The sequence below is a fragment of the Camarhynchus parvulus genome, chromosome Z (genome assembly GCF_901933205.1).
Source record: "Camarhynchus parvulus chromosome Z, STF_HiC, whole genome shotgun sequence".
In the NCBI taxonomy this organism is placed as follows: domain Eukaryota; kingdom Metazoa; phylum Chordata; class Aves; order Passeriformes; family Thraupidae; genus Camarhynchus; species Camarhynchus parvulus.
This window is the reverse complement of record NC_044601.1, coordinates 1,463,269-1,489,802: the sequence shown is the minus strand read 5'-3', so window position 1 is coordinate 1,489,802 and position 26,534 is coordinate 1,463,269. Positions and strand designations below refer to the sequence as shown.

Below are 26,534 nucleotides of genomic sequence, written 5' to 3'. Positions count from 1 at the left end.
ATTCAAATGGAATGTTTGGTGCCAATTTCTTACTAAATAATAATAAATTGATTATTAAATTTAAAAAATTCACAGATATCCTTCTTGAACTTGAAAAACTATATATTTTGCTGGTGAAATAGAAAGTTTAATTCAAGAAGTTTTTAAATTCAAAGTTTAATACAATAATTGTATTTTATTTAATTTGAACATTTATTTTTGAAATATTGAAACAAATAATATTTAACTAAATATTTAACATGTTTATTTTGTTCTATTACATAAATAAATTAACAAGCAAAATGTATGCTAATATAAACCAGAAAATAAAAGGGCATAAAAATTTGTATAAAAGTCAAATTAAAAATTATAAAACATCATTACTGAAAAGCCAGAAGCTGCTGAACATTAATCCTGGTCTTCTTACAATTGCAACACTTGATGGAAGAGGCCCAGATGTATCACATCCCTCAGGAACCTGCAGCAGCACTGACCCTTTAAGGCCATGGTAAGGATGGGATGATCCAGACTATCTGAGTAATTCCCAGCACAAGAACTATTCTGGGCCATGCTTTTTGATTGGCGTGTGCCTGATGTGGCAGGCTGCTGCCAAGGCTGCAGGGAGAGAGGCAGTGAGGAAAAGGGAGCAGGGAAAGGGTGGCTGGAGCTGTGGGAGCCTCCCTGTGCTCGTTTGCTGGCCATGATTTGAGTCAAACATCTAAATGGTGCTGTTAGGGGATGGCTGCAAAGTGAGGCATGGTTTCCAGAAAAAATAGAGTTGTGCTGACTTGCATTGTTGCTGATGATTTTGCACCATTCAGCCCACCTGATAAGGCTGTCTGGAAGGTGAGGCAGAGGTTGGGGGTGTGGGAAGGAGCTTTGGGGTGAGGAGAGGGAGGCTGAGAAGGGACCTGGTTTTGTAAGTAATATCCTTGAGCTTGAGCTAAAAAACCATTGTGAATAGTTAAAAGGGGTTACAGAGAGAAAAAACTGCTGCACTGGATGCATTTCTACACACCATGTAAAACAGATAACACTTCTAATTTTTTTTTCACCTGTCAGCCCTGAGTCACTTTCAGAGATGTATGCAAGAAAGGATCCTTGTGCTATGGATGGAATAGCCAGCACCACCCTCCCAGGGAAGAGGAGGATCACTGAGTGTGGGGCACACACAGCCACATGTACAGCTTCGCCACTGTCATTCTCATTGGGTCGACAAGTTAGTTGTGCCAGGTGAGGTGTGGTGCTAGGTGTGGTCTAGCTCAGCTTAGGAGCTATCTTGCAGCATCTGGTGCTTTTGGCTGCTCCAGTTGCTGTGGGAGGCAGTGAGAAGAAAATCTCTCAGAATATCGCTTCTGAAGACCCACTTTTCTTTGGTCTGGGGGAGCCCATGGACTGGAATTCAGCACTGAGTCTTATGGTATTGGCAACAACAGCAGCAACCTCCATCCATTGCTGTTGTGATCTCACTGGAAGATGTTACCTTGGAGTTGGAGAAAAGACTCCTAAACTGCAATCCCTTGATTTCCAGGCCTTGCTTATCATTTGGGATACTCTGCAAGATCCAATTTAGCAGAGCTTAGTGGAGATACTTATGCTGATCTGTGGTGCATGCACAGTTCTGATCCTAGACCTAGACATAAGGTATCTGGAGTATCTTTTTTATTTTTTGTGTCTACACATGCTCTGAAACCCCACCACTTCCACTTAATTGGAAACTTCATGGTAAAAAGAAGGTCTTAGAGCTGGATAGCATTGATCCTGGTCTAGTTTCTCAGGGATAAAAAGGACTATCTTTACATGTTGTTCTATGGTCTATACCTTTTGAAATACCTGTCTTGGAGAAGATGACTGCTTTGCAGTGGACTATAAGCACTAAGGTGTTAAAGCACAGGCTGCATGGTGTGAAATTATAGAAGGAATGGGAAGACAGTAAAAAATGCCAAAATGGTATGCTCTCAGATGGAATACTGAAAGGAAATGTTCCCTGGAAGTTGCTTAGTTATGCCAGTGAATTATTTAGAAAGTGAAATATGCCAGTAGAAATATGCCAAATCTGCGCCAGAAAAAATAAGAGAAGTTTATTACCACACACTACAGAATCAGCTTTTGGGAAATGTTCCTAAAAATACTGGGCATGTCCAGGGGAAAAAGGCAAGATAAATCCAATTTGATACTGAATGGTATCAAGGGATATAAAAGAATGCTGTGAATAAATTGAAGACTAGTATTGTAAGAGCCTTAGAACAGTATGTTATTTTGACACACTTTAGATTGCTAATACACTTAAGAAAATACAGAGTGGATTAACTAGGGCTATTTTAAAACACAGTTTTAGAATGAGAGCTCTGCATAAAAGGGGAAAGAAATTGAGCGTGAATCTTGAATAAAACAAAGGCTCAATCTGAGCACAGGGTTCTGGATGGAGAAGCACCTGACCTCCAGAGAAGAGATGGAAATTGGTTTCTGCCTCTCCAAGGAACCTTCCTTCCTGATGACTCTCTTTCCTTCTACTGAAGAGGAAGTCACATACTTGAGAGACTTGGATCATACGTCTAATCAATTTTTTATGGATTGCTAGGATATACTGTTGTTTTTGTAAGGTTAGCATTTAAGAAAGATTTAATTGTATTTTGCTGTCTTCAACATGTTATATGGTATTGTAGCATTTATGACAGCTATAGGCATAACAACTATTCCTTTTGCTATAGCCCACAGAAACTAGGATATGCTGCTGATAGGGAAAAGAAAGTGTTAAGCATCAAGATTCATTCAGTCCTAATTGGATTTATCCTAATTGCATGTATCTTATGTTGTTCAATAAGCACTGCTCCATCATTCTTCCACACACTTTAGGCAATGCTTCTCTTTCCTATTAGGAGAGAATAGGTCTAACCAGAACTGAAACTCTTATTATATGCGTGATAGATGTCTGTCTTGGCCTACATAACTCCTGTCTTGTTTAGTGCTAAAATAGGGCATGGCTAAAGAGAGAAAAGAATTAGGCAACAAATGGAACAAATATCTAAAAAAAAGTGCCTCTGAAAAGTTTCCATGCACTTCTTTGGATTTTGAACCAGACTCTGGAAAGAACCCTGTGGTCATGAAGGTATATTTGACAGAACTGACTTCGGGGGTGGGGGGAGAAAATATTATATTGTCGTTTTTTATGATCATTTTTGTAGGAGAGATGCATGAGTGGGCTGCTGATCACATCCTCCTATGACTGCTGAAAAGGACCCTGGAAATTGTCTGAGTGACTTAAGCTGGCCAAACTACTACAGCCAGCACTGCCAATGATGGTATCAATTTTTTCAAAATCATGACTGTTTAAATTAATAAGTTATGTCATAGATTTCAAAAAATGAGAGAGCTTATTCTACAAATGCATGATGATATGGCCACTCATAAAAAGAACAAAAAAAATCCTTCAGAATTTTAAATTAATAGTTAAAATTTAACTCTATCCATTTTTGTTACCCATTATAAATTCAGTGTGAATAAATTGTATTCATTATAAACAACAGTACAACAACTGTTAGCAAGAATCTAGTTTAAAGAAAACTTCAGCTAAATCCTTCCTTGCTTCCCCTTTTATCTTCAGTTAACAAGATTAAAACAGGAAGCAAGTAGTGGATTTCAGTGTTAGTGGATCAGCTACTCAAATATGTGTTTATTTACTTCAGACTTAAGAGATCTGATGGAGGGCTGTATCTCTCTGACATCTGTCTGTGAAAGTCCAGCTTACTTAGTACTGAATGGGCCTTTCTTTATTATCTACTCTCTTGGTAAATGATACTAGATGGCTGAACAAAAAAGAAAAACAGATGATCAAGATAAAGTAAAATCATTAAGCACAAGCCAGAAAATGTTCAAAAGCAACACAGGTCAATGCAGTACGCTAAGATATTATTTATCATCTTATAAAGTTAGTGCATCTGGATCACATCCAAAGGTCTGAATTGCATGACAGTGCCATTTCTGCTGACCTTTTGAAGCACAGCTTAGTTTTCAGAATTCAGAAGTATGAGAGTTTAATATCAATACTGAATAATTCTGTTACAGTGAAGGCACAGGTATAGTAGATTGTTGTTTGAACATAAATGTGATGCACTCATCTATTTCTACAGCCTCTTCAAACCATGAAAACTAGTGCATTCTTGCTTACCATATAAATTTCCTCAAATGACACTTTTGCTGATTCAAAGCACCAACCTTATAAAAAGACAGTTATGCTAACACATACATCCCTATTGGCTTCCTTGAATATTGAAATATAATAAGGAGATAAATAAGTCTCCTTTTAACATAAGGATTTTTATCAGGTAAACTCACCAACTGTTTAAGCTCATCAGAGATTGTGATTTATCTGTCTTGCTCCCAGAATGAATATTGCAAAGCAAGTAAAAAAATTAAGGAAAATTATCCATAACCTATCAGTTTAATATTTTGCCTTCTGCCAGCTGATTTTTAATGCTGATGAAAAATGGAAAGAATATAAAAGAATCATTTTCCATTGCTGCTGGGATTATACACATTTACTTCCATCTAAGAAATGCTTGTCTACTGTCTAGGAGGTTTTATCAGCAGACACAGTGAAGCCAGTTACAGGTCTTCCAATCAAGTGTAATCAGAGCAGGTGGAAAAATACTATAGCAAAAGATATGTGGCTTTGGGTAAAGGCATCCTTATACCTCATAGGAGAGCATGTGAAGCAATATCCTGTGGATTGTCTTTTCTCTATTTTAGACTTGGCATATTGTATAGCACAGCACCACAAAATCTGCCAGAGCTCTTGGGCAAAATTCCAAGAAATCTGTCTGGTTTTACTCTTTTCAGTGCCATTTTTCTTTCTTAACATGACTTGCTGCTAGTAACATGAATGCTATATTCATTATATTGGTGGAACTATCTAATATATATTGAGAGGGTGGGAGCTGCTTTTCTCTTGCAGAATGACAGCATCAGGAGGACAATCAGCATTTTCAGAGGCTATCACCCCACTCAGTGCAGGTTGTGGTGTGCACCTCTGGGACATAGAAGGCAAGCTAAAAATGCCTTACACCTAGGACAGTCATTATTACAGAAAATATCCCTCATGATATTGTGGCAGGATTGCATTTCATAACATTTGTGAGACCCAGAGGACGTTCTGGCTCCAAGGCTGATAGTGAGATTTCCATTTGCCTGCTGACTTTGAGCAACCTGAGATATGCCAATATGTTGCTAAGTGGCCACAGTAAGATTTAAAAGTGTGGTTTGACAGAACACGAAATCATGCAGTGTGAAGAGAAATAATTGCTTTGGAAAATTTCAATGTCTCTGTTTATCTTAGTACAAAGAAAATACTTTTTTCCTTTTTTTTTTTAAGTAGATTTGTCTGGAAAATATTACTTTAAAAGTGGGCTGTCGCAGGAATTGCTTTGACTAGGCTAATGAAAAGACTGGAAGTAAGGACTGTAATGATAAAAGACTAAAACCAAGGCATCAAAACCCAATCAAAGGCATGTCTGGCACACAGGTTATCTGACAGGGGCTGCTGCTTTTGTGCTACTGGTGCAAAGCCAGTGGAGTGACAAAGCAGCAGTAGAAACAGCTTGGGCCCCCATCAGTTGTTTGGGCTTGAAGGCTAGCTTTTATTTCTTGCACAGTTTGGTCAGGTTATCAAGATGTAGGAGCCTGGCTTCTGCCAGAATGCTATCTGACATTCAATGGTCCATGCAGAGCATAATTGCTACTGACAGTAAGTTTATTCATAGAAGTTCTTATTATTTTCTGCCAGAGTGAGATTATAGGTATACCTCTAGGAAGACTGGAAGCCTGACAAGGAGATTTGCATTACATGGACAGAAGTAATTTTTTTTTTCTGTATTGTCAAATGGCTGCTGTGCTGCAAGCCTGCTGATATTTTGATCAATAGTGCACTCTTGACATGCAAGTCTTTTGAGATGAAGGATGCAAAATCTCTTTGAGTGCTAAAGATCAGTCTTTCCTACTCAGTTTTACAGTGTAACATAACATGACTACTTAGCAAACATCTCTGCAAAATACGTCTCATTTTTTGACTGCTATCAAGCACCAGGTTATCATGAAAATAAATGTCCAGGTTTCAACAAAAAAGTACAAGCAGCTATCATTTTGAGAAGAAGGTGGAGAAAGGATTTTGGAGAAAGTAAGCTGTCTATATTCATGAAGAAGCCACTTCTGCATCACATCTACTCAAATTCCTTTTCTTACTGTATCCAGACACATTTCCAAGCAGTTAGTTTTTGCTCCCAACATCATTTGCATGAACAGCTCTAACAATTTCTCCCACAGGCACCATTTTAAGGACCTCTCTCAATTCAGATTGATTGCTCCCCATTAATGCTTTCAGGAAGGTATCAGGTTTCCAGTTTAACATGTTAGTGATGAATACCTAAAAATGCATATCTGAATAGGCATATTCAGGCTTATGTTAATCCTGGTAAACATGGCGCATTTAATTTCTCCTTAGTTGGTGTAGACCTTGTTCTCCTGTACCTTTGAGCTTCCCTACCTCCCATTCCAACAAAACATCCACACTCTTGCTGATACAATATGTATATACAATATCAGTGTTTTAAAGAACGAGAAGACTTTTCTGTCAGCATTTAAGAGCATAAATGTGAGTCAGAGTAGGCAACATTCTCAGAAAGATGCACTGGGATTTGACAGCCAGGCTCTCCACTGTGTTTTGCTTCATGAAGAATTAAAACATTGTAAAGTTTCTTCTGCTGGATGAGCTGTATTGTTGGCTTGCTTTGGGAGAACTGTTTAAACTGTGATATCATTCTCTGTCTGCTTAGGCACTGCATAAATGCAAATATACTAACAGAGCTTTCTTTTTTTTTTTTTTTTTTTGAGGAACACGTTTATATTTGCTGGAAAATGAATGGGAATTACATAAACAACTTTATGCATACAGACAGATTGTGATAAAAGAAGCCAAGTGCCATTGATAAATCTTTGTAGTAATGATCAGACCAATGGTAAACACTAGGAAATATCATTTGGATTCCATAATGTTTAATTCTGCTGAGGCTTTGGGCAAGGGCACCAACCATAATGACCAAATACTTGGTTTTGCTTTGCTTTAATCAGAGACAAGCTGCAAGATTACACATTTAAAATAATTCACTGCAGAAACGTAATATAACCGTGACATATAGTCCAACTGAGAAAAGACAGGTCCAGAAAAGCTCTGCACAGAGTAACAATAGATTAACTCTTTTAAAAATTATTGATAATCTATTCATCTGTTTAGACTGTGTTTTTCTACTTACTGATATACTCTTCTGCTACATTTGCCATTATCAACACTAAGGAAAGGAAAGGCAAAGATGTTCTAACGTGTGTTTGAATGTATAGCTTTCTAATTGTCAATAGTTGTTGGCTATTGAAGTATATGTTCTTTTCCTCTATTTTTGCTAACAACTCAAGTTGTTTTAAGACAGATTATCTAATTTCATTCAGTTTCACAAAGTTATAGACCTTTTGGATAGTTAGACGGATGATTTATAAACTGCATGAGTAAAACAATCCTGAGTGTTCAGAACAATTCTGTTGTTCGTTACTCAGCTTCCTTCAATTCATTGTGGATGCTTTCCAATATATTGTATTTCTTTCAAAGAAATAATACAGCTCCAGAAAAGATAATTCTATGATTATCCATTATGACAGTTTGCCTCGAAATTTCACATTGCTTTCCTCTTTGGTCCTGGAGAAGTTGTCCTAAAAGCTCTGGAGAGGCAGGATGCATTCAAAGAATTATTGGTAGCTTTTCATTTGTCACACAAATCCAGGAACTGGTAATGAATTTCAGTATTGCATGTTTGATTCTTACACACAATCCAGATATGTGTGAAATTCATATCACTGCATCCCTGGGTTAAAACTGTAAGTAAATGTACCTTTATTTGCCACTTGAACTGCTTTACAACAAAAGGCATTGTTTTAACATTCATCTTAAAGCAATACAAACTTATGCTCTCTTGCTTCGGCCAGCATGTTTCTGCAATAAAAGGGACAGCTGGATTCAGGAACTCAGCTGGCTCAAAACGGACTATTTTTTATTTCCTTAGGTATCAGCTTCATTGACTGCCTGATTGCACTGACCGTGAAACACCCTGACCTCAAGTGCTGCAGCATGAGGCAGGTCATGTGAATTCAGGAGCCGTGCAAACATAAGACCGGCTCTGTTAGCATTAGTGACAAATAAGGTAAATGCAAACTGTCCCATTAAAGGCCTGAATTCTCGCTCTGTGTGAGCTGTTGTTCAGTAAACCCTAATTATCATTCTTTTGAGATTATGTGGAGGTGGAAGGGCTAACCCTTGAATATCAGTTAGTGCATTGATAAGCATTGGCAGCCATAGAAACAAAACACACACAAAAAAAGCAGACTGTCTTCAAACACAGAGAAAGAGAATTATTCTGTTGAGAAATGTACTATTTAGCCAGAAATTTGCTGCCTCATCTGAACACTGAAATCAGTTCTAGAATACAGCTATCCATTCTCATCTCAGAAACTATTTTGAGGCAGTACCCTCTAACAAACCTTTTGTGATGAAATTAAAAAGCAAGGTTCTTCCTTCTATGTCTGGTTTGAAGTCCAGAATCACTGCTCTGCATCGTCCTAAATATCAAAAATGTTCAGCAATTGCCACGATTACCCTCTTTCTTCCACAGAGGATTACTGCTATACTATTAAGTAAATGACAGTTGCAGATCATGTATGGTTTTCTAAAGTAGGAACACCTGTCATTTGATTTAGTAACTTCAGAGCAGTTTTCAAATGTTTACCTTCTAGATTACTGTTTGTGTGACTGAAGTAACAGTTTAAGTCTCCTTTAAATCTTAATAAGAATTTTTATTTAAATCCAAAGTTAATTCTAGAATTATCCCTAATTCTATTACTACAAAATACGTTAATAAGTGAATAGTCTGTTGTGTATTTTACATCATATAAAACCTGCTGAAAAGAGAAACAATACATTAATGATTTATATTATTATTGTTTAGAAAATTACCATATATTTTCATCAAGTTATGTGTTCAGTTTCTTGACATCAAAGAATATCATCAATGGCAAAGAGATAGGAGTTTTTAGTTTATAGGACATCGATAAACTACACATGAAATAGAAGGCAATAGCCACAGTTCATAATATACACAATTATACTGAAACTGGAAGCAGAAAAATATTCTACGGTACACCATAATTCAGTCTCAGTGTTTTTGCTCTACAGTTCAGATGTAGAAGTATGAATATTATCTTAATCTGCAATTCTATCACAAACCTTCAATGCCTTACAAAGTATTCTCATTCAAGCTAGCAAGTATTGTAGAAGTTGTTTGAGGTACCTTCTCTCACTATTGGTACATAATTAAATGATTTCTTATCCACTTGATACGCATCAAAATAAAGCTTCACCTGAAAGGCAGCAAAAGGTTTAACTGTTTCCTGAAAGTAGAGCAGGCATGAACCACTAGTAACCCTACACCACCCAGAATTTTCTAGCACCTGTCTGGTCTGAAGTCTCATTTGTCAGTACATGGAGCAGGACCTTCAAGACCTTTACCATACAAGCCTTGCTCATGTAGGAGCCTTGTGTCACTAAAGCAGTCAATATGCTCCTCATAAAAGTGTCTCATAATTTACTTTTCTTCATTATAAATTTCTAAGCCCATACCTGATAATTTTAAAACTCTGTCATTTTGCTGTCCCACCTTTCTCTGAGGTCCTGGTCTACCAGATCTATATATTCATTCTCATCTGCTTCATTTCAGTTGCTGCACTCCTTTAAGAACAAGATTTTTCATGTCCATTTTCTCTTTCTCTTAAGGCTTCAAAATTTCTGCTGGTGGTTTCTAGCAATCAAATAAAGAAAGCTATGAAACACAAAATCAACAGAGAAACCTCAAAACTGGCTTCCTTTCTGAAAGGGAGACCTTGGTCCTAATAATTATGAAGTCAAAGATTTGTATCTTCAGCATGTTACTGCAATGAAGAGACTTGAATAGCTTCCTCCTGTGATGACAACAATAAGCAGGAAAATTATACCAATTTCTTAAAAATGCAACAAAAAATGATACAGTGTGAATTTCTGTATGCAGGTCAGACACCCATATTACTTTTTGCCACCCCATGGAGACCCAAGAGTTTTTTTACCTTGCTAATGTTGGCAAGGAGGTCATGGAACAGACACAGTCATCTTGACAAGCATGTGTTGCTTGTGATGAAGTTTGCATGCTGCGAAGAGAAAAACTGTAGAAGTCAATCCTCTCACCGTTGCCTCTAGCAGAGAGGAGAATAGGACATAATTTCTCCCCCTTTGTTGATGTCTTTTTCCTCACAAAAGAAAGAAAGAGAGGAAAGGGCTAAGGAGCCGGTAGATCACTGTCTGAAGAAAGGCAACATCACGAAAAGAAAAGCAAAGATACGATGTTCAGGATGTTATCATAACTACTTAATGATTCCTGCTTGATGCCATTTCATAATAATCTGAGGACCAAATGAGTTGAGGATAGTTGTGATACATGATAGCACATATTTCTATGAGTATTTGTTTCAAATATTATCTGCTGTGGTGGTGAAGGACACTACACTTAATAAATCTTTACATGACAAAGGTCACTATTTTCTCAAAAATATCAGTACCATTCCTTATTTAATGAGGAAAAATAAAATTCAGTAATAAGAATGCTCATATGTCCTGTCTCTTCTATAACTTTAAAAAAACAACCAGCAAATATCAATCACATGTTACAGAAAAACAATGATAAATAATCTGTGGTTTTGCAGAGTTAATAAAAATGGGTAACCAGGTAGAAGACAGACGTCTAATTCATGTCTTTCTTTTTGAGAAGTTTCGCAGTTTGCTTAACATTATTAGCAACTTATTTAAACATACCTTTTCTCAAGGGAAATATAAGTTAATAAATGCCTCCACAGTGAAAGATGGTGCTTCTCCTTTATTAAATTACTGGAAATCAAAGAAGAAGGATCAAAATGATAGGAAACTATGTCTTACTTGTTCTGCAGTCAACAGAACATCTGCTCTTTCTTCTTCTTTCCTTTTTGGCTTCCAAACTAAACTTCTAAAATGCTGTAACTGTGGGACACCATGTGACAAAATTCCTCCTTCATGCAACTCCCACAGGAATTGTGGGGCCATCTACAGCAGAACTCTATAAATAATGATGGAATATTTTTGTTTTTCTTTCTAAATTGTAACATGAAACAGTGGAGTAATGCAACCAAGTGTTGTGCCTCCCTAAAATGTAGATCATGCACTGCACGGGTCATACCAGCTTGTTGCAACAAGCTCCACACTGTAAAGTTGCTGGTTTGGGGGTTTTGTTCCCTTGCAAGGTAACTCATCAGCATCCTCCAGAGACCTTGCACAGGGGCACTGCTGCCCAGTAGCCTTTAGCAGGCCATCTATCTCCCTCCTGTCAGAGTTGGATATATGACAAATCAATTTAAAGTCAAAAACAGGCTGGTGGGAAGAAGTTGCAATGTACTCGACACAGTAATGGGCATTCTTTCTGTTTTATACTTTATTACACTATCCTCATCTTGATAAAGTTTATTATTTTTCTGTATTACTGTTCAAGTATTCACTACTTTATAGTGCTCACAGAAATGAACACATTTACTGCAAAAGTTTCCTTTGAAATCTCAGCCAGCTAAGCAGCATCAAGGCTGCCAATGCCTCTGTCAACCCCAAAGGGCCCAGAGCAGCAGCCACAGGGTGTGAAAGCACTTCCCTTCCAAAGGGAGGGCTTGGGGAAGGTGGGGGTATGCTGTTTATCACTTTGCTTGGTGTAATATTTTTGGTTGTTTAGTCAGAATTAATCTTTAGCATGTTTGTGAGATAAATGTGATCACAAAAGCTAGACATTTTAAGAATTACTAGGGTAACTTAGGAAGGCAAGAAGGATTAGATTGGTCAGAAGAAAAACACCTAGTGGAATATACCGTGATGTTTGGGGAGGTTTGTCCATTTTTGTCTGTCTTTTCCTTTTAATAATATAATTTCTTTATAGTTGGGCTTCCTACAGAAATTTTTTTTGGTTGTCTTGTACAGACCTCAAAGATTAATGATAATTTTCATAAGCTTTTTTCTTATAGTCAACTGTATTAACAAAGAGAAAAAGGTATTTCTCAAAAGGTAAAGTTGATTTGTAACATTCTTTTCACAATATAACTTTCAGTTGATTTGGAAAGAGATCAAAGGGAAAAATAAGAACCAGAATATCATCTGAAAATACACCATAATTTTTTCTGCAATTTGAAGCTTTATTTTCAATAGGCAGAAAGCAACAATAGACATATGCAAATTTAGTTCTTTACTGTCAACATTATTCCAGGAAAAGTATGTTTGTATATATGCTGTGATTCAATTAGTTTGTATACTAAATGTTAGAAATATCTACCATATTCTTAGGGTTGCTTGCATTTGAAGTTACAGTGACTTATCTCTTCAAATAAAGATCTAGGACTGCTGTAGAAGTGAACAGTATTAAGGTGGGTCATGAAACTGCACATCCCCATATACTCACATATACTCCAAGGCATCACTTCCAAACATGGTAAAATATTCACTGTCAAATGTAGTTCTGGGCCATCCTGGCTGCTTTGGCCATTGCTGCACAATGTGAGAGAGAGTTGTGGATATGTCTGGCTTCTTTCTTTGAGCACACGTTGTCAAACTTGTGGATTGAAAACACGGATAGGAGCAGTAATGACGTTCCATAATAATTAGATTTTTTTTATCCCCAAGGTAAATCCTGAAAAAGATCAAAACATGTCTCTAATATATTTAATTTTTGAATTAATATAGGTGACTGATATTTGGTCAAATTTTTATGCTTTAGAGGCTAAAACATATGTTCAAACTTGCATTTTAAACAAATATATCACAGCGAAACAGAAGCTAAGTTTGGTTGACACTTATTTCTCTTACTAGGCTTACAAAGATAAAATAGATTTTCTGAAGTAGATACTACTAATTTTATACTTCTAACTGGCTTTTTTTAAAAGTATAATGTTTGCTGCACTGATGAGGATTTTTATTACTTTTTTCTTTTTAATATTCATTAACATTAGTTAATTAGAAAACTAGACTGATATTTCTATCTAACTTTATATGACATATCTGAGTCATTGCTCTTTGCTTTGATGTTGTTAAACAGAGCTTTATCCCCACCCATTTTTTCTTGCTTTATTCTCTTTAGACTATATCTGCGCTTAAATATTAGCAGTTCCCAGCATGGTTTCCCAGTTGTGGAAAATTTGGACAATAATCAGGATAATGCTATATTATCTATCTTTAATTAAATACTTCCCTCCTGTTGTGCTTTCTAGAGGTGGAATTTAATACTTTTGCGATACTTAGAGGTGCAGAAAACTGACTGCACCCGTTTTGAGGGTGCAAATCTAGTATTACATAATAGCAGTGATGACTGTGTTTCTTAAGAACTAGGAGACTCTGAAAGAACCCCCACACCCAAAATATTCAGAATTTCTTTCCTTGGCTCAGCCTATGCTTTACTCTTAGAGCCAGTGCTGCACTGTTTACAGGAGCTTCTCTTACCATACTTCATCTCTGCTTTGTGCTGAACCAGATTATATTTTGAGGAAAAAAATACATGCATAGCATTGTTAATTCTTTTTCTTGTGTATTTATTCTCATTTTATTTGGGAATGACCAAACAGTTAAAGACATGAATGAATGTACAAATAGAAACCACACATCCAGTAGTATTCAGCAAAGAAAGAAAGCATTCTTTTACTTTGTAAAAATACATTGATACATAACATAACGACGAGATTAATCATGAATGAACAGCCTTGTCCAATAAAAATTTTTTTGCTGTTTGGTATTTAACATTTTGATTTGAGCATTCCTAGTTATAGAATGGCATATATTCAGTCTGTAATAACTTCAGGAAGCTTTCATAACACACATTTAGCCAGACTTAGCAACATGTGGCTTGTCACATCTTAGTTCTAAGACCTTTTAAGGTAGCTTTTTGATTTTTGTCATGCCATGCTCAGTAAATTAACACACGTTTGGAGCTCTCTGACCCTTGGAGTCCAGGTGTTTCAACCCATCCAAGATTTAGGGAGGAGTGCTCAATTCAAAGTTCTCCAACAGAAAAGGGCTTTTCTACAGTTGGTGGGAAAGCTGGCCATCCATTAGGAAGAATTAATTCAGCACTCAAGGAAAATATCCTTTACACAGGTTAAGGCATATGGTTCATGAAAAAGGTGCTAGCTCTTGGTGAGGGGGATCACAGAGTTCTGAACGAGCTGATAAGTATGGTTAGCACTGCTTGTAGAAAAACAAAAGGTCTTCCATGGGTTTGAAAGAGAGATTTGTGAATCTTCACAGACATGCATTCTGCACTGTTTTATTCTATGCTTTTGTAGTTTAGTGCAACCTAAAATAGATTGGTATAATTACTTTAGACTATCAGGATAACAGAAGTAATTTATTGCCAGCTTCTGTGTTAACTTTCTGCAGACATATAATTTCAGCATTCTGATTTTAAAAGAGAAGCACCACACTTCTTTTCTCTTTGTAAATGATGTATTGTTAAACAAAGACATAAACTAAACACACATTTAATACAATGCACTCCAAATGCACCTGGAGGCAAGTTCTGTATGCAAAAGAATACACATATATAAAGGCACATATATATATATATATATGTTTATGTAGAAGAAGCTTATAAAAATCAAATTATTGCAGCACTTCAGTTCTGAAAATGCAAGAGGCTTTGCTAATTGCCTGATACTCCACTCTATTATATAGTGTTTCAAGATCAATATAATCAGAATGTTTTGAAATCTACACTAGGTCAATGCAGTCTAATTCTTAAGCCATGAGCATTTAACATTTAGTTATAAACAAAAAACAAGCAAATAAATTCAATGTAGGTGAAAGCAATGTCTTATTTTCCCTCACTAGTTCCTAATACTTTAGGGAAGAATGACCTGACTGCTTGGAAAATGGATTGATTTTTGAAGTCTGGAGCCTTACACCTTCAATAAATGCAAAGACTGGCAAGGATTGCAGCATGATACTAATAGTAGGCAATGAGGCACTGCTAAACCATTTCCTGGTTGATTTTTCATTTGTATTTAAATAAAAATGATTGATCTGACATTGAGGAAACATCAAAATTAAGTGGTTTTAATATTACATCTTTGTCAAATGTAGGTTATTGAATGCAGAACTTGAGAAGCTACTGAAGCAGAAAACAAAAAAGGAGTATATGCTCACACAAGCTAAATTCCTTAAGAAAATGAAACTAAGAATTTTTTCTCCCTATGTCCATTTGTATCAAATCAGATTTCTAAGAATACATATACTTAGCACTGGTGAAAACAGCAAACTAGGGCAGGAAGGATCCAGCACAAGGACAATGGAACTGATAAAGGGTCTGGAGCACAAGTCTGATAAGGAGCAGCTGAGGCATCTGGGGATGCCCCATTCAGCCTGGAGAAAAGGAGGCTCAGGGGGGACCTTGTCACCCTTTCCAGCTTCCTGTAAGGAGGTTGTGGCCAGATGGTGGCCAGCGTCTTCTCCCTGGCAAGTGACAGGACAACAAAAAAGCAGCCTCAATTGTGCCAGAGGGTTTAGATTGTACATAAAGGATAATTTCTTCCCTGAAAGGGCAGTCAGGCATTGGAACAGGTTGCCCAAGGAAGAGGCGGATTTGCCTCTCTGTGAGCATTCAGTAGGCCTGTAGATATGACATTTGTTCTCTTAGTCACCTGACAACTATGTGGTACATTCTGTCAGATGTGCCACAGATATGCCGCCTTGCCCTATCTTTACATGACCTTGTAAAAAGTCCCTCTCTAGCCCTCTTGTAGCCCCACTTTAGGTAGTGGAAGATGATATAAGGTCTCCTTGGAGCCTTCTCCAGGCAGGACAGCCCCAGCTGTCTCAGCCTGACTTCATAGGAAAGGCGCTCCAGCCCCCTGGCCACCTTCTTGACTGTCCCTTGACAGCTGCAGGAGGTCCATGTCCCTGTGCAGGGCACCCCAGCACTGAATGCTCCAGGTGAGGTCTCACAACAGCAGAGCACAGGGGAAGAATCACCTCCCCAGACCTGCTGGCTACTCTTCCAATGTAGCCCAGGATATGTTTGGCTTCCGGGGCTGCAAGCTCACATTGCTGTGTTAAGACAACCTTCTCATCCACCAACATCCCAAATCCTTCTTCCTGGAGCTGCTCTTAGTTGGAACATGAGACATGTTAGCTGTCAGTCATCTCTTTATTTTCTACGTGCCCTACCATGATTTTCAGAAGGGTCTGCTCTGTTGCTGGGTGCTGAGGTGACTCACTGGCCTGTAGCTCCCTGAGTCTTCCTTATTTCTCCTTTTAAAAATAAGATTGATATTTCCCCTTTTCCAGTTATGGGAACTCCACCTGACCATCACAACTTCTCAAATACAGTGGCTTTGTCCACCAGTTGCTTCAAGACCTGTGGATGCAATTCATCAGAACCCATGGAATTGTGCACCTTCAGTTTCCTTATATGTTCTTGAATCTCATCTTCTCCTGCAGTGGGTAGTTCTTCATTTTACATATCCCTGCCTTTTCGTTCTGTGACTTGGGCAGGGAGGCTGGAGTCATCTGCCAATAAAGACTGAGGCAAAAATGTTATGAAGAACTTCAGCTTTCTCCATGTCCCAGGTAATCTCCTATATTCTTCTGGAGAGGCCCTCACATTTTTTCTATTCTTTCTTTCACCACTGACATACCTATAGAAGCTTTTATTTTTGCCCTTTTGTCCCTGGCTAAGTTTAATACTACCAGTGCTTTATCTTCCCTAGCTGATCCCTGGGTACTCAGACTAGTTCTCCTTATTTCTCCCAGAACACCTGTCTTTACTTCCACCCTCTGTAGGCTTCCTTTTAGTATGTGAGTTTCCAGAAACCCCTTGTTCATCCATGAAGGTCTCCTGTGGGTTTGCCTGACTTCCTTTTTGTTGGGATGCATTGCTTGGAAGAGGTAGTCCGTAACTATTAACCAACTTCCCTGTGCCACTCTCCAGGGCTTTATCCCATGATAAAGCAGATCCCGGGAAGATCAAGTCAGCTATCCTGAAATCCATGTTGGTGAGTGCTCCCTCATCATTGCCCGAAGCATCTTGGACTCCACCATTTCATGGTCACTGTGGCCCTCTCCTTGCTGGTGAGAATAAGGTCCACCATAGCACCTCTCCTCACTGGCTCCTCAATGACTTGCAGAAGGAAATATTCACCAAGGCATTCCAGGAACCTCCTGGATTGCCCGTGTTCTGCTGTGCTGCTCCTCCAACAGACGTTGGGCTGGCTGAAGTCCCCTGTGAGGACCAGGGCTTGTGAACATGAGGAGTCCCTCTTCTCTGTCTGTGGAGGGACTCATCTCCTTGGCCTTCCTGGTCAGGCAGCCTGATGCAGAACCCCTTCGTAATGTGAGCCCTCCCCTCCCTTTAATCCTGACCTATAAGCCTTTGGTTGGCTCCTCATCCATCCCCAGATGGAGCTGCATGCATTCCAATAGCACAAGACACTTGTGTACACAGAGGCATTGCCCTCTCTACTACCATAAGCCGACTGGCAGGCCAGAGTGGCTGGAATTCCTTTGTGCTGCCCTTCAGGGGCTTTCTTACTGACCTGGTATCCCTCTCTAGGCCCTGAAAATCTCTTGTTGGCCCTGGCATCAAAATAGTAAGAGATGGATGGACTGAGGTTCCCCTCCCCTCAGCAACTGCAGTAGCTCTTAATGTTCATGCCCAGCGACTGCAGCAGTCCTCACTGCTCTTCAAAGATGGAATCCAACACTTTGACTTTTTGTCTAGTAGGAGAAATTGAAAATCATGAAGAATGTCACCTTGAAATATGTTGTCTACGGTATTAGAAGAATCTCCGAACATGGGAAACCTTAGCAATGATACAAGCTTCTTGACTCCAGCAAAGATCCACTGAAATTTACTGGCCAAATTTTTGTGTACTATTACAGTTTTAACTGTTGAGAACAGGCAGGGTAGGAAAGGGGATGATATTCTTGGCTAAAGAAAACAGTGGTGCTAACACATACATCCTGACTTTAAGGCACAGGTGTATGTCTCAATGACAGTCATTTATAAAGAAGCACACACAATGGTAGAACATGTTCCTAGGATGTGCCTAAAACTCAGTGGCAACCAAGGCATCTTTAAATATTAGAATTTCAAGCAGTACCTTGAAATATTGGGCAGAAGCAGACACCGGGGATGCACGTTTTCAGACCGAGCAGATTAAATCTGTCAAAATGAGGCGCTAGAAGCTACCAAACAGAGGGCACAACCTGCATGGCCTTCCATGAACCGGCCATTTCAGCTGTGACCCATTCCTCTAGGAACATGCGCTACTTTGCATGAAAGCACCGCGAAACATTCTACTTCTTCATGCCTAGAAAAGCTTGACCCAAGCTGGAGCTTGGCAGAGGCTCACAAAGGCGCCTGACCATGCTAGCGGGCAACAGGGATCCCACAGAAGAGCGGACGGGGCTCTGCCGAACAACGCGGATGCCGGAGCCGTTCGGAACCGGAGGTCTCTCCACGCCCCACGCCCCCTCTCTTCCAGTCCCCCGCCGCCGCGAGGCGCGGGCAGAACGGCGGAGTCCCCAGCCTGCCCTCCCTCCCTTCCTCTCGCTTCCTCTCCCAGCCTCCTCGCTTCCACGGCGGAGGCTGCCACACACCGACCGCCGACGGGGCGGCGGTGACAGCAGCGGGGACATCGGTGCGCGGCGCCTCCGAGCGGCCGCGGGGCAGCTCCCGCCGCGCCGCGCCGAGCCGCGCCGAGCCGCGCCGAGCCGAGCCGAGCCGAGCCGGGGGCGGGCAGCGGGGCTGCCCCGGCTCGAGCAGAGCGGAGGGGCGGCTGCCGCCCCGGGTCTCGAACGCCGGGGCGGTGCGGCCGGCGGGGGGCGGAGCCGCGCCCGTGACGCGGCGCTCCGGCGGCGGCGGCGGGGCTGGCGGCGGCGGACGGGCGGGGGCTCGCTCGGCGCGGAGCTTGTGCGCTGCGGCCCCGGGAGCTCCGGCGGCGGCGGCAGCAGCAGCAGCAGCGCTCCGGCCGGGGAAGGAGGTGCCAGACTCCGGCGTCGCGTGCGGGCAACGAGGGGGAGCGGAGCGGCTGCTGAGGCGGCCGGAGGAGGAGGAGAAGGAGGAGGAGAAGGAAGGGAGCGGGGAGCAGCGCCGCTCGGTCGGCCCGGCGGTGCTGCTGCCGCCACTTCCCCGCTGGGCGCTCTCCTGCCCGCGAACTCGATCCGCTCCCGGAAACTCTCGGCTCTCCTCTCAGTCGCGCCGGCGGGGTCTCGACACGGCTCTCGGTCCCGGCGAGGCGGGCGGGGGGCAACTTCTCGCACTTCTCCGGAGAAGGATTTGGGCCGCTCCGCTCCGGGGGCGGCAGCGCCTGCGGTCCCCGCCGCGGCGGGAGAACTTTCGCCTCCGATCGCGGGGCGGCGAGAGGGGCCCGGGTACGCCGGCCGCGGCGGGAGCAGCGCGGCGGCGCCGGCCCGGCAGCCGCGGAGATGAAGCTGAGCCGGCAGTTCACGGTGTTCGGTAGCGCGGTCTTCTGCGTGGTGATCTTCTCCCTGTACCTGATGCTGGACCGCGGCCACTTCGACCACCCGAAGAGCCCCCGGCGGGAGGGCACCTTCCCCAAGGTGAGCGGGGCGGCGGCCGGGGCGCGGCGGGCGGAGGTGGAGGGGAGGGCGGCCGTGCCGCCACCTCCGTGCCCTGGACGTGCCGCTGCCGGAGCGCCGAGGCGCGGCGGGGACGAGGCGCGGCGGCGGCGGGGCCGGCGGGGCGGGGGCCGAGCGGGGCCGCCTGCGGGCGGCGCTGGCGCTGGTGCCGGCCCGGCGCGGGCCTGCGGCGGGAGCGGGCGCGGGCACAGCCACAGCCGAGCGCGGGGTCTGGCGGGGCTCGCCCGGCGGGACGGGGCCGCGGCGGCTCCGCGGGTGGCGGAGCGGGGTGCGGGGCGTGCGCAGGCAGGACGGGGAGAGCTGACAACTCGAGACCGCAGCCGTGTCAACAACAGGTAGACTTAGGGAAATGCTGACTTGGTGGCTGCTTTCCTTTCCGCTGAGCCGCGCTTTGGAGCTGTAGCTGGCTGACCCGACTGCTCCTCATGGTTAAACGACGCAGTACTTCAGTTCTTCACTTTCCTGTGTTCGCTGCGTGGCGGAGAAGTTTAAAAGCTGTGTGTCGTGACTGTGTTCTAATAAGGAATGTTTGCCCGTGAGAAGAAACATGAATTTCAGAGAGGACGTGGTTTGCTGTGCAGAACGGCACAATACTGCTGGCTATACACAGCTGTGTGTTCTTATAGACAAAAAACCCAGCAAAACCCCACAACATAGAATACAAAGTTATAACCTATTTATGCTTGCACGGTACATGTTTTTATTTTTATTGGAAACAAACCGAAGGAAAGTATATTTTAGTACTGGAGTGAGACTTCCAGTGAATAAAAGAACTCTAAAAACTTAGTTAAAAAGTAACAACTATTTCTCTGTTAGAACCACTCTTGTTTCATTCAATGCAAAAGTAATAGTTGATATAATTTTTTAATAGTAAAGCCAAAAACCTTGACTTTAATGTAAAGAAAGTGAGCAGATCTGTTCTGCCTTTATTGCTTCAAGTTACTGTTCAGGGGTCAGCCTTCAGTTTTTGCAGGAAGGAAGAGAACAAGAGGAAGAGAAGAGGAGCAGGACCAGGCTGCTACAGCAGCTGTGTCTGTTCAGTGTGTAACTCCAGCAGGACGGTAATGCCACATGCCACTCTTGTAACAGCCAAGTACAAGTGCTGCTTTGGGAATATGGGCAGTATCTTATGTGAGAAAATCACTTAATGTATCATTATTCAGTCAGCTGTGTTTAATACAGGTATGTTTTAAAGTCTAATGTTGGATGTTGGGTTGAAATACTTGGGTGAACAAGAAAGATTTATTAGACGTGTTTTGTCTTCCATTGTCAGTGTCTTGCAGTGGTCTGTTCCTGTCCTACAGGGTAATCCTGGTCAGAGGTGTAACATGGTTTTACCTCTTGTGACCATGAGCTTGGTACCTTGATCTGTTTTCAGGCCTATTCCTTCTAGGTGGTGTAGTCAGCTAGAGACAAGTGTTTCTCCTTTCATCCTCCTCCTTCCCTTTGGTCTTCTAGAACAGTCTGTCAGTGTTTACTCTTTTTGTCTTTTCCATGCCTAGATTTCTTTGAAGCTTCTGATTCTTACTGGAAAAACTTCTGCCTTTCGAGGGTCCTTCCTCTGGGTAAAACAGTCACCTTTTCCTTTCTTACTGCTTTGTCTTTTGAGGAAGTTACAGATGAAATTCAAATGTTTCACTTTGTTACAACTGTGAAGCCTCTGAGCCTAGCAAATGCTTTCAGAGTTTTTATAACATCAGTTTGAAAAAAATGCAAAAGATAAAGAGTAAAATAGAAACCTCTAGAAATATATGAAAGAAATATTTTAATACTACTACCTCAGCTGACAAAAAGTTGTTTGTGTCAGTGCAATGTTGCCAGAGCTCAAAGTACTCTTAAGTGAAACTAGCCACAGATGTGAAACCTTCAGGCTGTTTTTGGTTGAAAAAAACTATGGCAGCAGACTGTTGATTTAAGAATGCATTTTCTTTTCCGATGACAAAGGCCAGAATTTTTTAGCTTGGAAAAAGGAAGTAAGAAATTTTTTTTCTTTCAGATGTTATTGGTTTGTTTCACCTCATACTTCTCTGATTTGGCAACGTGCTTTGCTGTTTCTCTCTGCAGCTCTGGTAACAGCACACGTCACCTTTCATGTCCCGGAAGTTGCACATTGATTAGTTTGTTCTTTCTGACCTACGTGGCTTACAATTAGCTCAGAGAAGTGGGTACTTCTGGAAGCAGTCCCTTGTTTAGCTTATAAGCATTTGCTACGTAGGTATTCTGTTTGAATTCTACCAGAACAAGAGATGGGATTTTTCACCTGGTAGCATCCGTTGAGCTGTATTCACCTAAAGTGTCATGGTAACTAGTGCCAGTAGTAAAATAAATTATTAGAACTGCTGCTCCGTTTTCATTACCACGTTTTTTCCAAAGCAAGGTGCCTTCTCTTTGTGTGGTCTCAAGGTAGCTTGCATCAGACTCAGTCCTCTTTTAGGCTTCTCAGTGTAGGCCAGTGGGGTCAAGACAGTGTCCTCACAGAACTTGCTCACTTGTTTAGGAGGTCAGGACACAAACAAAAATGTCTTGCAGAAATAATTTGTGGACAAGAGCTTGTAAGATGGATAAATATCCATAGACAGATGGCTTAAGCTCTCTTTGACCAAGAATTTAAATGCTTTTCACTGTGGTATAAAACAGAACCCATGGTCAAGTTTGTGACACAGCAGTAACTTTGTGTCTTTTTTGGTATTTGTGTTGCAAAAGCTGGCGTCAGTACTCAGTTTCATGGTGGGTTTTTGTCATGCCTATCTATGTCAGGGTTGGCATCAAGGCAACTATAATAGAACTTTAGTTAAAGTGATTTATATCCTTGTCATCATTTAAATTATAATAGCAGAATATCTCTATGTTGCCACAGAATGGAAGCTACTGTTAATTTGGGGAAAAATAAGTACCTATAATACATGTAGATCAAGCCTTACTGACCTCTCCTCTGTAATTCCTGCAGGTATCTTTGTGGATCCTGCCTGCTTGTCAGGTGTATATTATTCTGGTGATGACCATATCACAGTCTTTATCTGAGCCTGTTCACAGCTCCTGTCTCAGGACACATATCAGAATATGATGAGCCCTAGTGTCCTGTCTCAAGGCTTGGAACCATGTTACAGTGCTGTGCAGAGACTAGCTCAAGCTGCAGGGAGGGCCTTAGGTGCATTTTTAATTTTTATTGTAGCAGTTGTCTGTACAGATTATGGTGTTAAATTCTTCTAATTTAATATAGTGGCAAAAGAGCTGAATGAATTATTTTTGTTAGCAATAATACAATATTCTCTTGGAGATCTTGTGTGGCTGCAGAGTTGAGGAAGTCTCAAAGTGGTGTTCAGACCTATGACATTGCCTGTGCAGCAAGTGTCATGTATGACTGATGTGTGGGCTAAATTGATAACAACTAAGTGGAAGCTACATTCAGATCAAATCTGAGAAGACATCCATAACTTACAGAACTTGTGTTATTGTATACAGATGAATAACAAATACTGATAAACCCATATTAAACTGTTCTGGATTTTGGACTCATATAGAAGATTAAAAATAGTGTAATGGCTTGTGGACTGTTTATTTTGATGGTAGATCAAAGTAAGGGTCCCACCTAAGCATGCATGGGTGGAGGTTTTGTTTTTAATAGTGTCTTGCATCAGAAATATATGCTCTTTATGTAGTCTTATAATGAAAGTTAATTTATAGTGAATTTTATGGCTAAGCAAGGGGAAAACAGCATCACATTGAATCATCCTCTGTCACTACCTGACAGGTAATGCTTTGAACTTGAGCTTTCTCCTCTAGCCACTTTTTTACATGATTTATCTTTTATGGGACAATATCTCTGCACTGTGTTAAATGTTGTTTCTGGAAATACATTTTTGAAAGTCAAGACTGCAATGATTCTGGAAGGTAAATGGACCAGCACCAAGGAATGCTTAATTTTGTCTTTATTATTTTCTTTGAACTTTATTAAAAGGCAAAGCAGGAACATACAGCAACTACCATGCTTACCATTTCCTTTTTCCTAAACAACTGTTATTTGAATAAGATCTCCTTTCCACCTCTGTGTATTTTCCCTGCCTCTCTCTTCGACCACCATTTTTTGAAGCATACTCTCATCTCATGTTTGTTAACTGCTTTTATGAACTCACCAATTGCACTGCATCAAAGAGAGAGGTAATCAAGGACTGTTCCTCTGTAAGTAGTTGGCTTGGTTTTTTAGGTTTTTTTGGTTGGTTTTTTTGGTTCCTGTCTCCTTCCAGCAAATCATTAAGTGTCCTGGCAGTTGGTACTGCTAAAGGTTCTTGTTGGATTCATGCTTTCAAGTCATCTACACAAATGCATCAGATACTCCAGCATAAATCCCACAAGTAGTTATTCCTGTATGGGGTGTTTTTTCATCTGAGTTGGCCAATAATTTGACAGTAGTACCACTTGGCCAAAACATGAATCACAATAGGGTGGAGCATAGTGGCAGGAAATTAGGACCAAATCCATGGCAGAAACACCAGAATTCTCTGATCTGTGTGGTGAGCTTTACTCCAGGGTTCTGCTGAAGTAGCCCTTCCCCTACTGCAAGGCAGCTCTGCCTTCAGTCAGCCCTGAGTCCCCACTGGGCTGTGGGCTTGGTGGGAGCCATGCCCCACAAATACACTCTACACACCTTTTCCAGCTACAGCTTTGCTGTATACCTTGCCCAGAGTGAAGTAGCTGAAATAAATTAGTCGCATGCAGTATGAATACACGTGTTTTGGTGCTACATGTTCTTAGTAGCTGGTGTGTTTTAATGAGCTCATTTGGGAGCCTTCTGACCGTTGTTATACAACAAGGAACAGGACTTCTGTTTGTAGAAGTATTGGAAGCAGCCTGGTCAGGTATTTTAGGAAGTGTTTTGTAGGAATATTGTGCCGGGATGGGCTGTTTGGGTCTGGTCTGACTAGCTGCTGACCCCAGCCCACACAATCTTACATGGACAAAAGGCAAAAGAGGAGAAGCACTCTTCTCCACGGGGGGACAAATGTCCTAAGTTCATTTCCTTGACAGGAGACACCAGATCCACGTGACCCCCGAGATGGAAAAGAGGGCAGGCCAGCTGCCCCTAGGGGGTTTTAAGTACTGGGAAAGGGGGCTGGAGGAGAGGGGCTACAGCCAGTGGGTACAAATGATCGGAGGAGCGAGGGGAGGAACTGACCAGGGGAGAGACCACCACCAGGAGGTACTGGGGAGAGGGGTGTGTGAGGGAAATACCGTGTGGTAAGAGAGAGGAATCCCATGAGAGGGGAAGAGCAAACTGTGTGATATAACATAAACTATTCAGTGCAATATAAAGACTACTTAGTGCAAATCTCCAATCACCCAGTGCAAAGCAACAACTAAATAAACTACTTAGTGCACTACAACATTTGTCTGTCTAAAATGTGAATAGTGGTAATTAAGGTGGTGCATCATTTTGAAGTACTCGTTTTTTGACCTCTGAGCACTGGAAAACTGAGGGCACAGTGACTTTTACTAGCATTCATGTGAGTTTTGCATCAGAGGAGATTGAGAGTTGAGTGAAGAAATCCACAGGAGGAATCAATTGTTCTGGTTTTGAAACACGTTGACTTATTTAAAAACAAACAAATTCCTATTAACAACACTCAGTAACTTCACAATCTAAAAGCCTTTGAATATCATGGAAATGATCTTGAGTGCAAATAATGAAAATCTAGGATTACTTCTGCTGAGTTTCTAGTAGTTTGCAAAGGAGGAGCAGCTGCCTTTGTGAGCATAATTACAGGTCAGTAAGAATTCTTTGTTTTCCTAATGTTCACAGAGTGTATTTGTTGTTTTTTTTTTTTTTTTTTTGCTTGCACATTTTGTGTAAAATTCTGGCTAAGTAGCAGTCAAGCAGAAGCTATTAGCCTCTTTCAATTACAGTCTTTAAATCTGGTGCGAAATGTGGAGCAAAATGTATTTTACAGAATACATAGTCTACAAAACAGTAGCTCTTAACTATAATTGAGCACATCCTTCTGCTACCTAGAGTCATTGCCTAACTTAATGGTATAAACTAAACAGAGAGAGGTTTTCTAATTTGTTCTTACTTAAGCTTTTCTTTGTCTAACACATTGTTTTGACTTGTTTGAATGAAAATAACCATTATTAAAGTTCCTACTCTTAATGGCAAATAAGTTGTGCTTCTCTTTGTAGAGCTAGACATTTAAATAAAGATTCAGCATAGTAGGGAGGAGAATCAACAGATTCTTATCAACAGGTGAACACAAAATGTATCAGTGACAGTAGTAGTGAATATTTTTCAGTTTAATTGACTTTAAACTGAATATGACTGGATTTCTTTTTCCTTGCTTTCAGGTCTCTGATGGTGGTGTCAAAACTAGTCCCTAACAGCATGCCTTATATTTGTCTCTGTAAATGCCATGAAACATAAGTCTAGTGTAATAGTGCATTAAACATTCTTGTTATTGCTGCCCCTGGTGATAAAGCAAAATGTGAAAGTCTATCAACTTCTTAAAATCTATTTGTCAGGCTGTTGCATCTTTGAATCAGAACTTTATCATTCTGCTGAAGAGAACAGACTTTTGTAGTTATTTAACTCAGAAGATCTCCAGTGCCTCTGTAAAGCGAGCTTTCTTAGAATAGTACTTTAAGGGTAGGAAATTACTAACAAGGTTTCTTATGTTCTTTTCATTGTCACAAATGCGCATAAGCCCTCCGCACGGATCAGCAAAGCCTTCAAGCCTTGATTTGTCCTTTAACCGATACATTGTATGCTTGTGTTTTGTTCTGTATCCTGCTT

The 26,534-nt window shown here is 41.0% G+C and overlaps 1 protein-coding gene across 1 annotated transcript in view; it reads left to right on the top strand.

The window, feature by feature from the left end:
- Positions 1–19,579: 19,579 nt before the first annotated feature.
- Positions 19,580–26,534, top strand: part of MAN2A1 (mannosidase alpha class 2A member 1) — a 106,642-nt gene continuing 99,687 nt past the window's right edge. The window contains exon 1 of the mRNA XM_030968006.1: positions 19,580–19,714. Within this exon, the coding sequence (XP_030823866.1) occupies positions 19,580–19,714 (135 nt within the window). The remainder of the gene's footprint in view (positions 19,715–26,534) is intronic.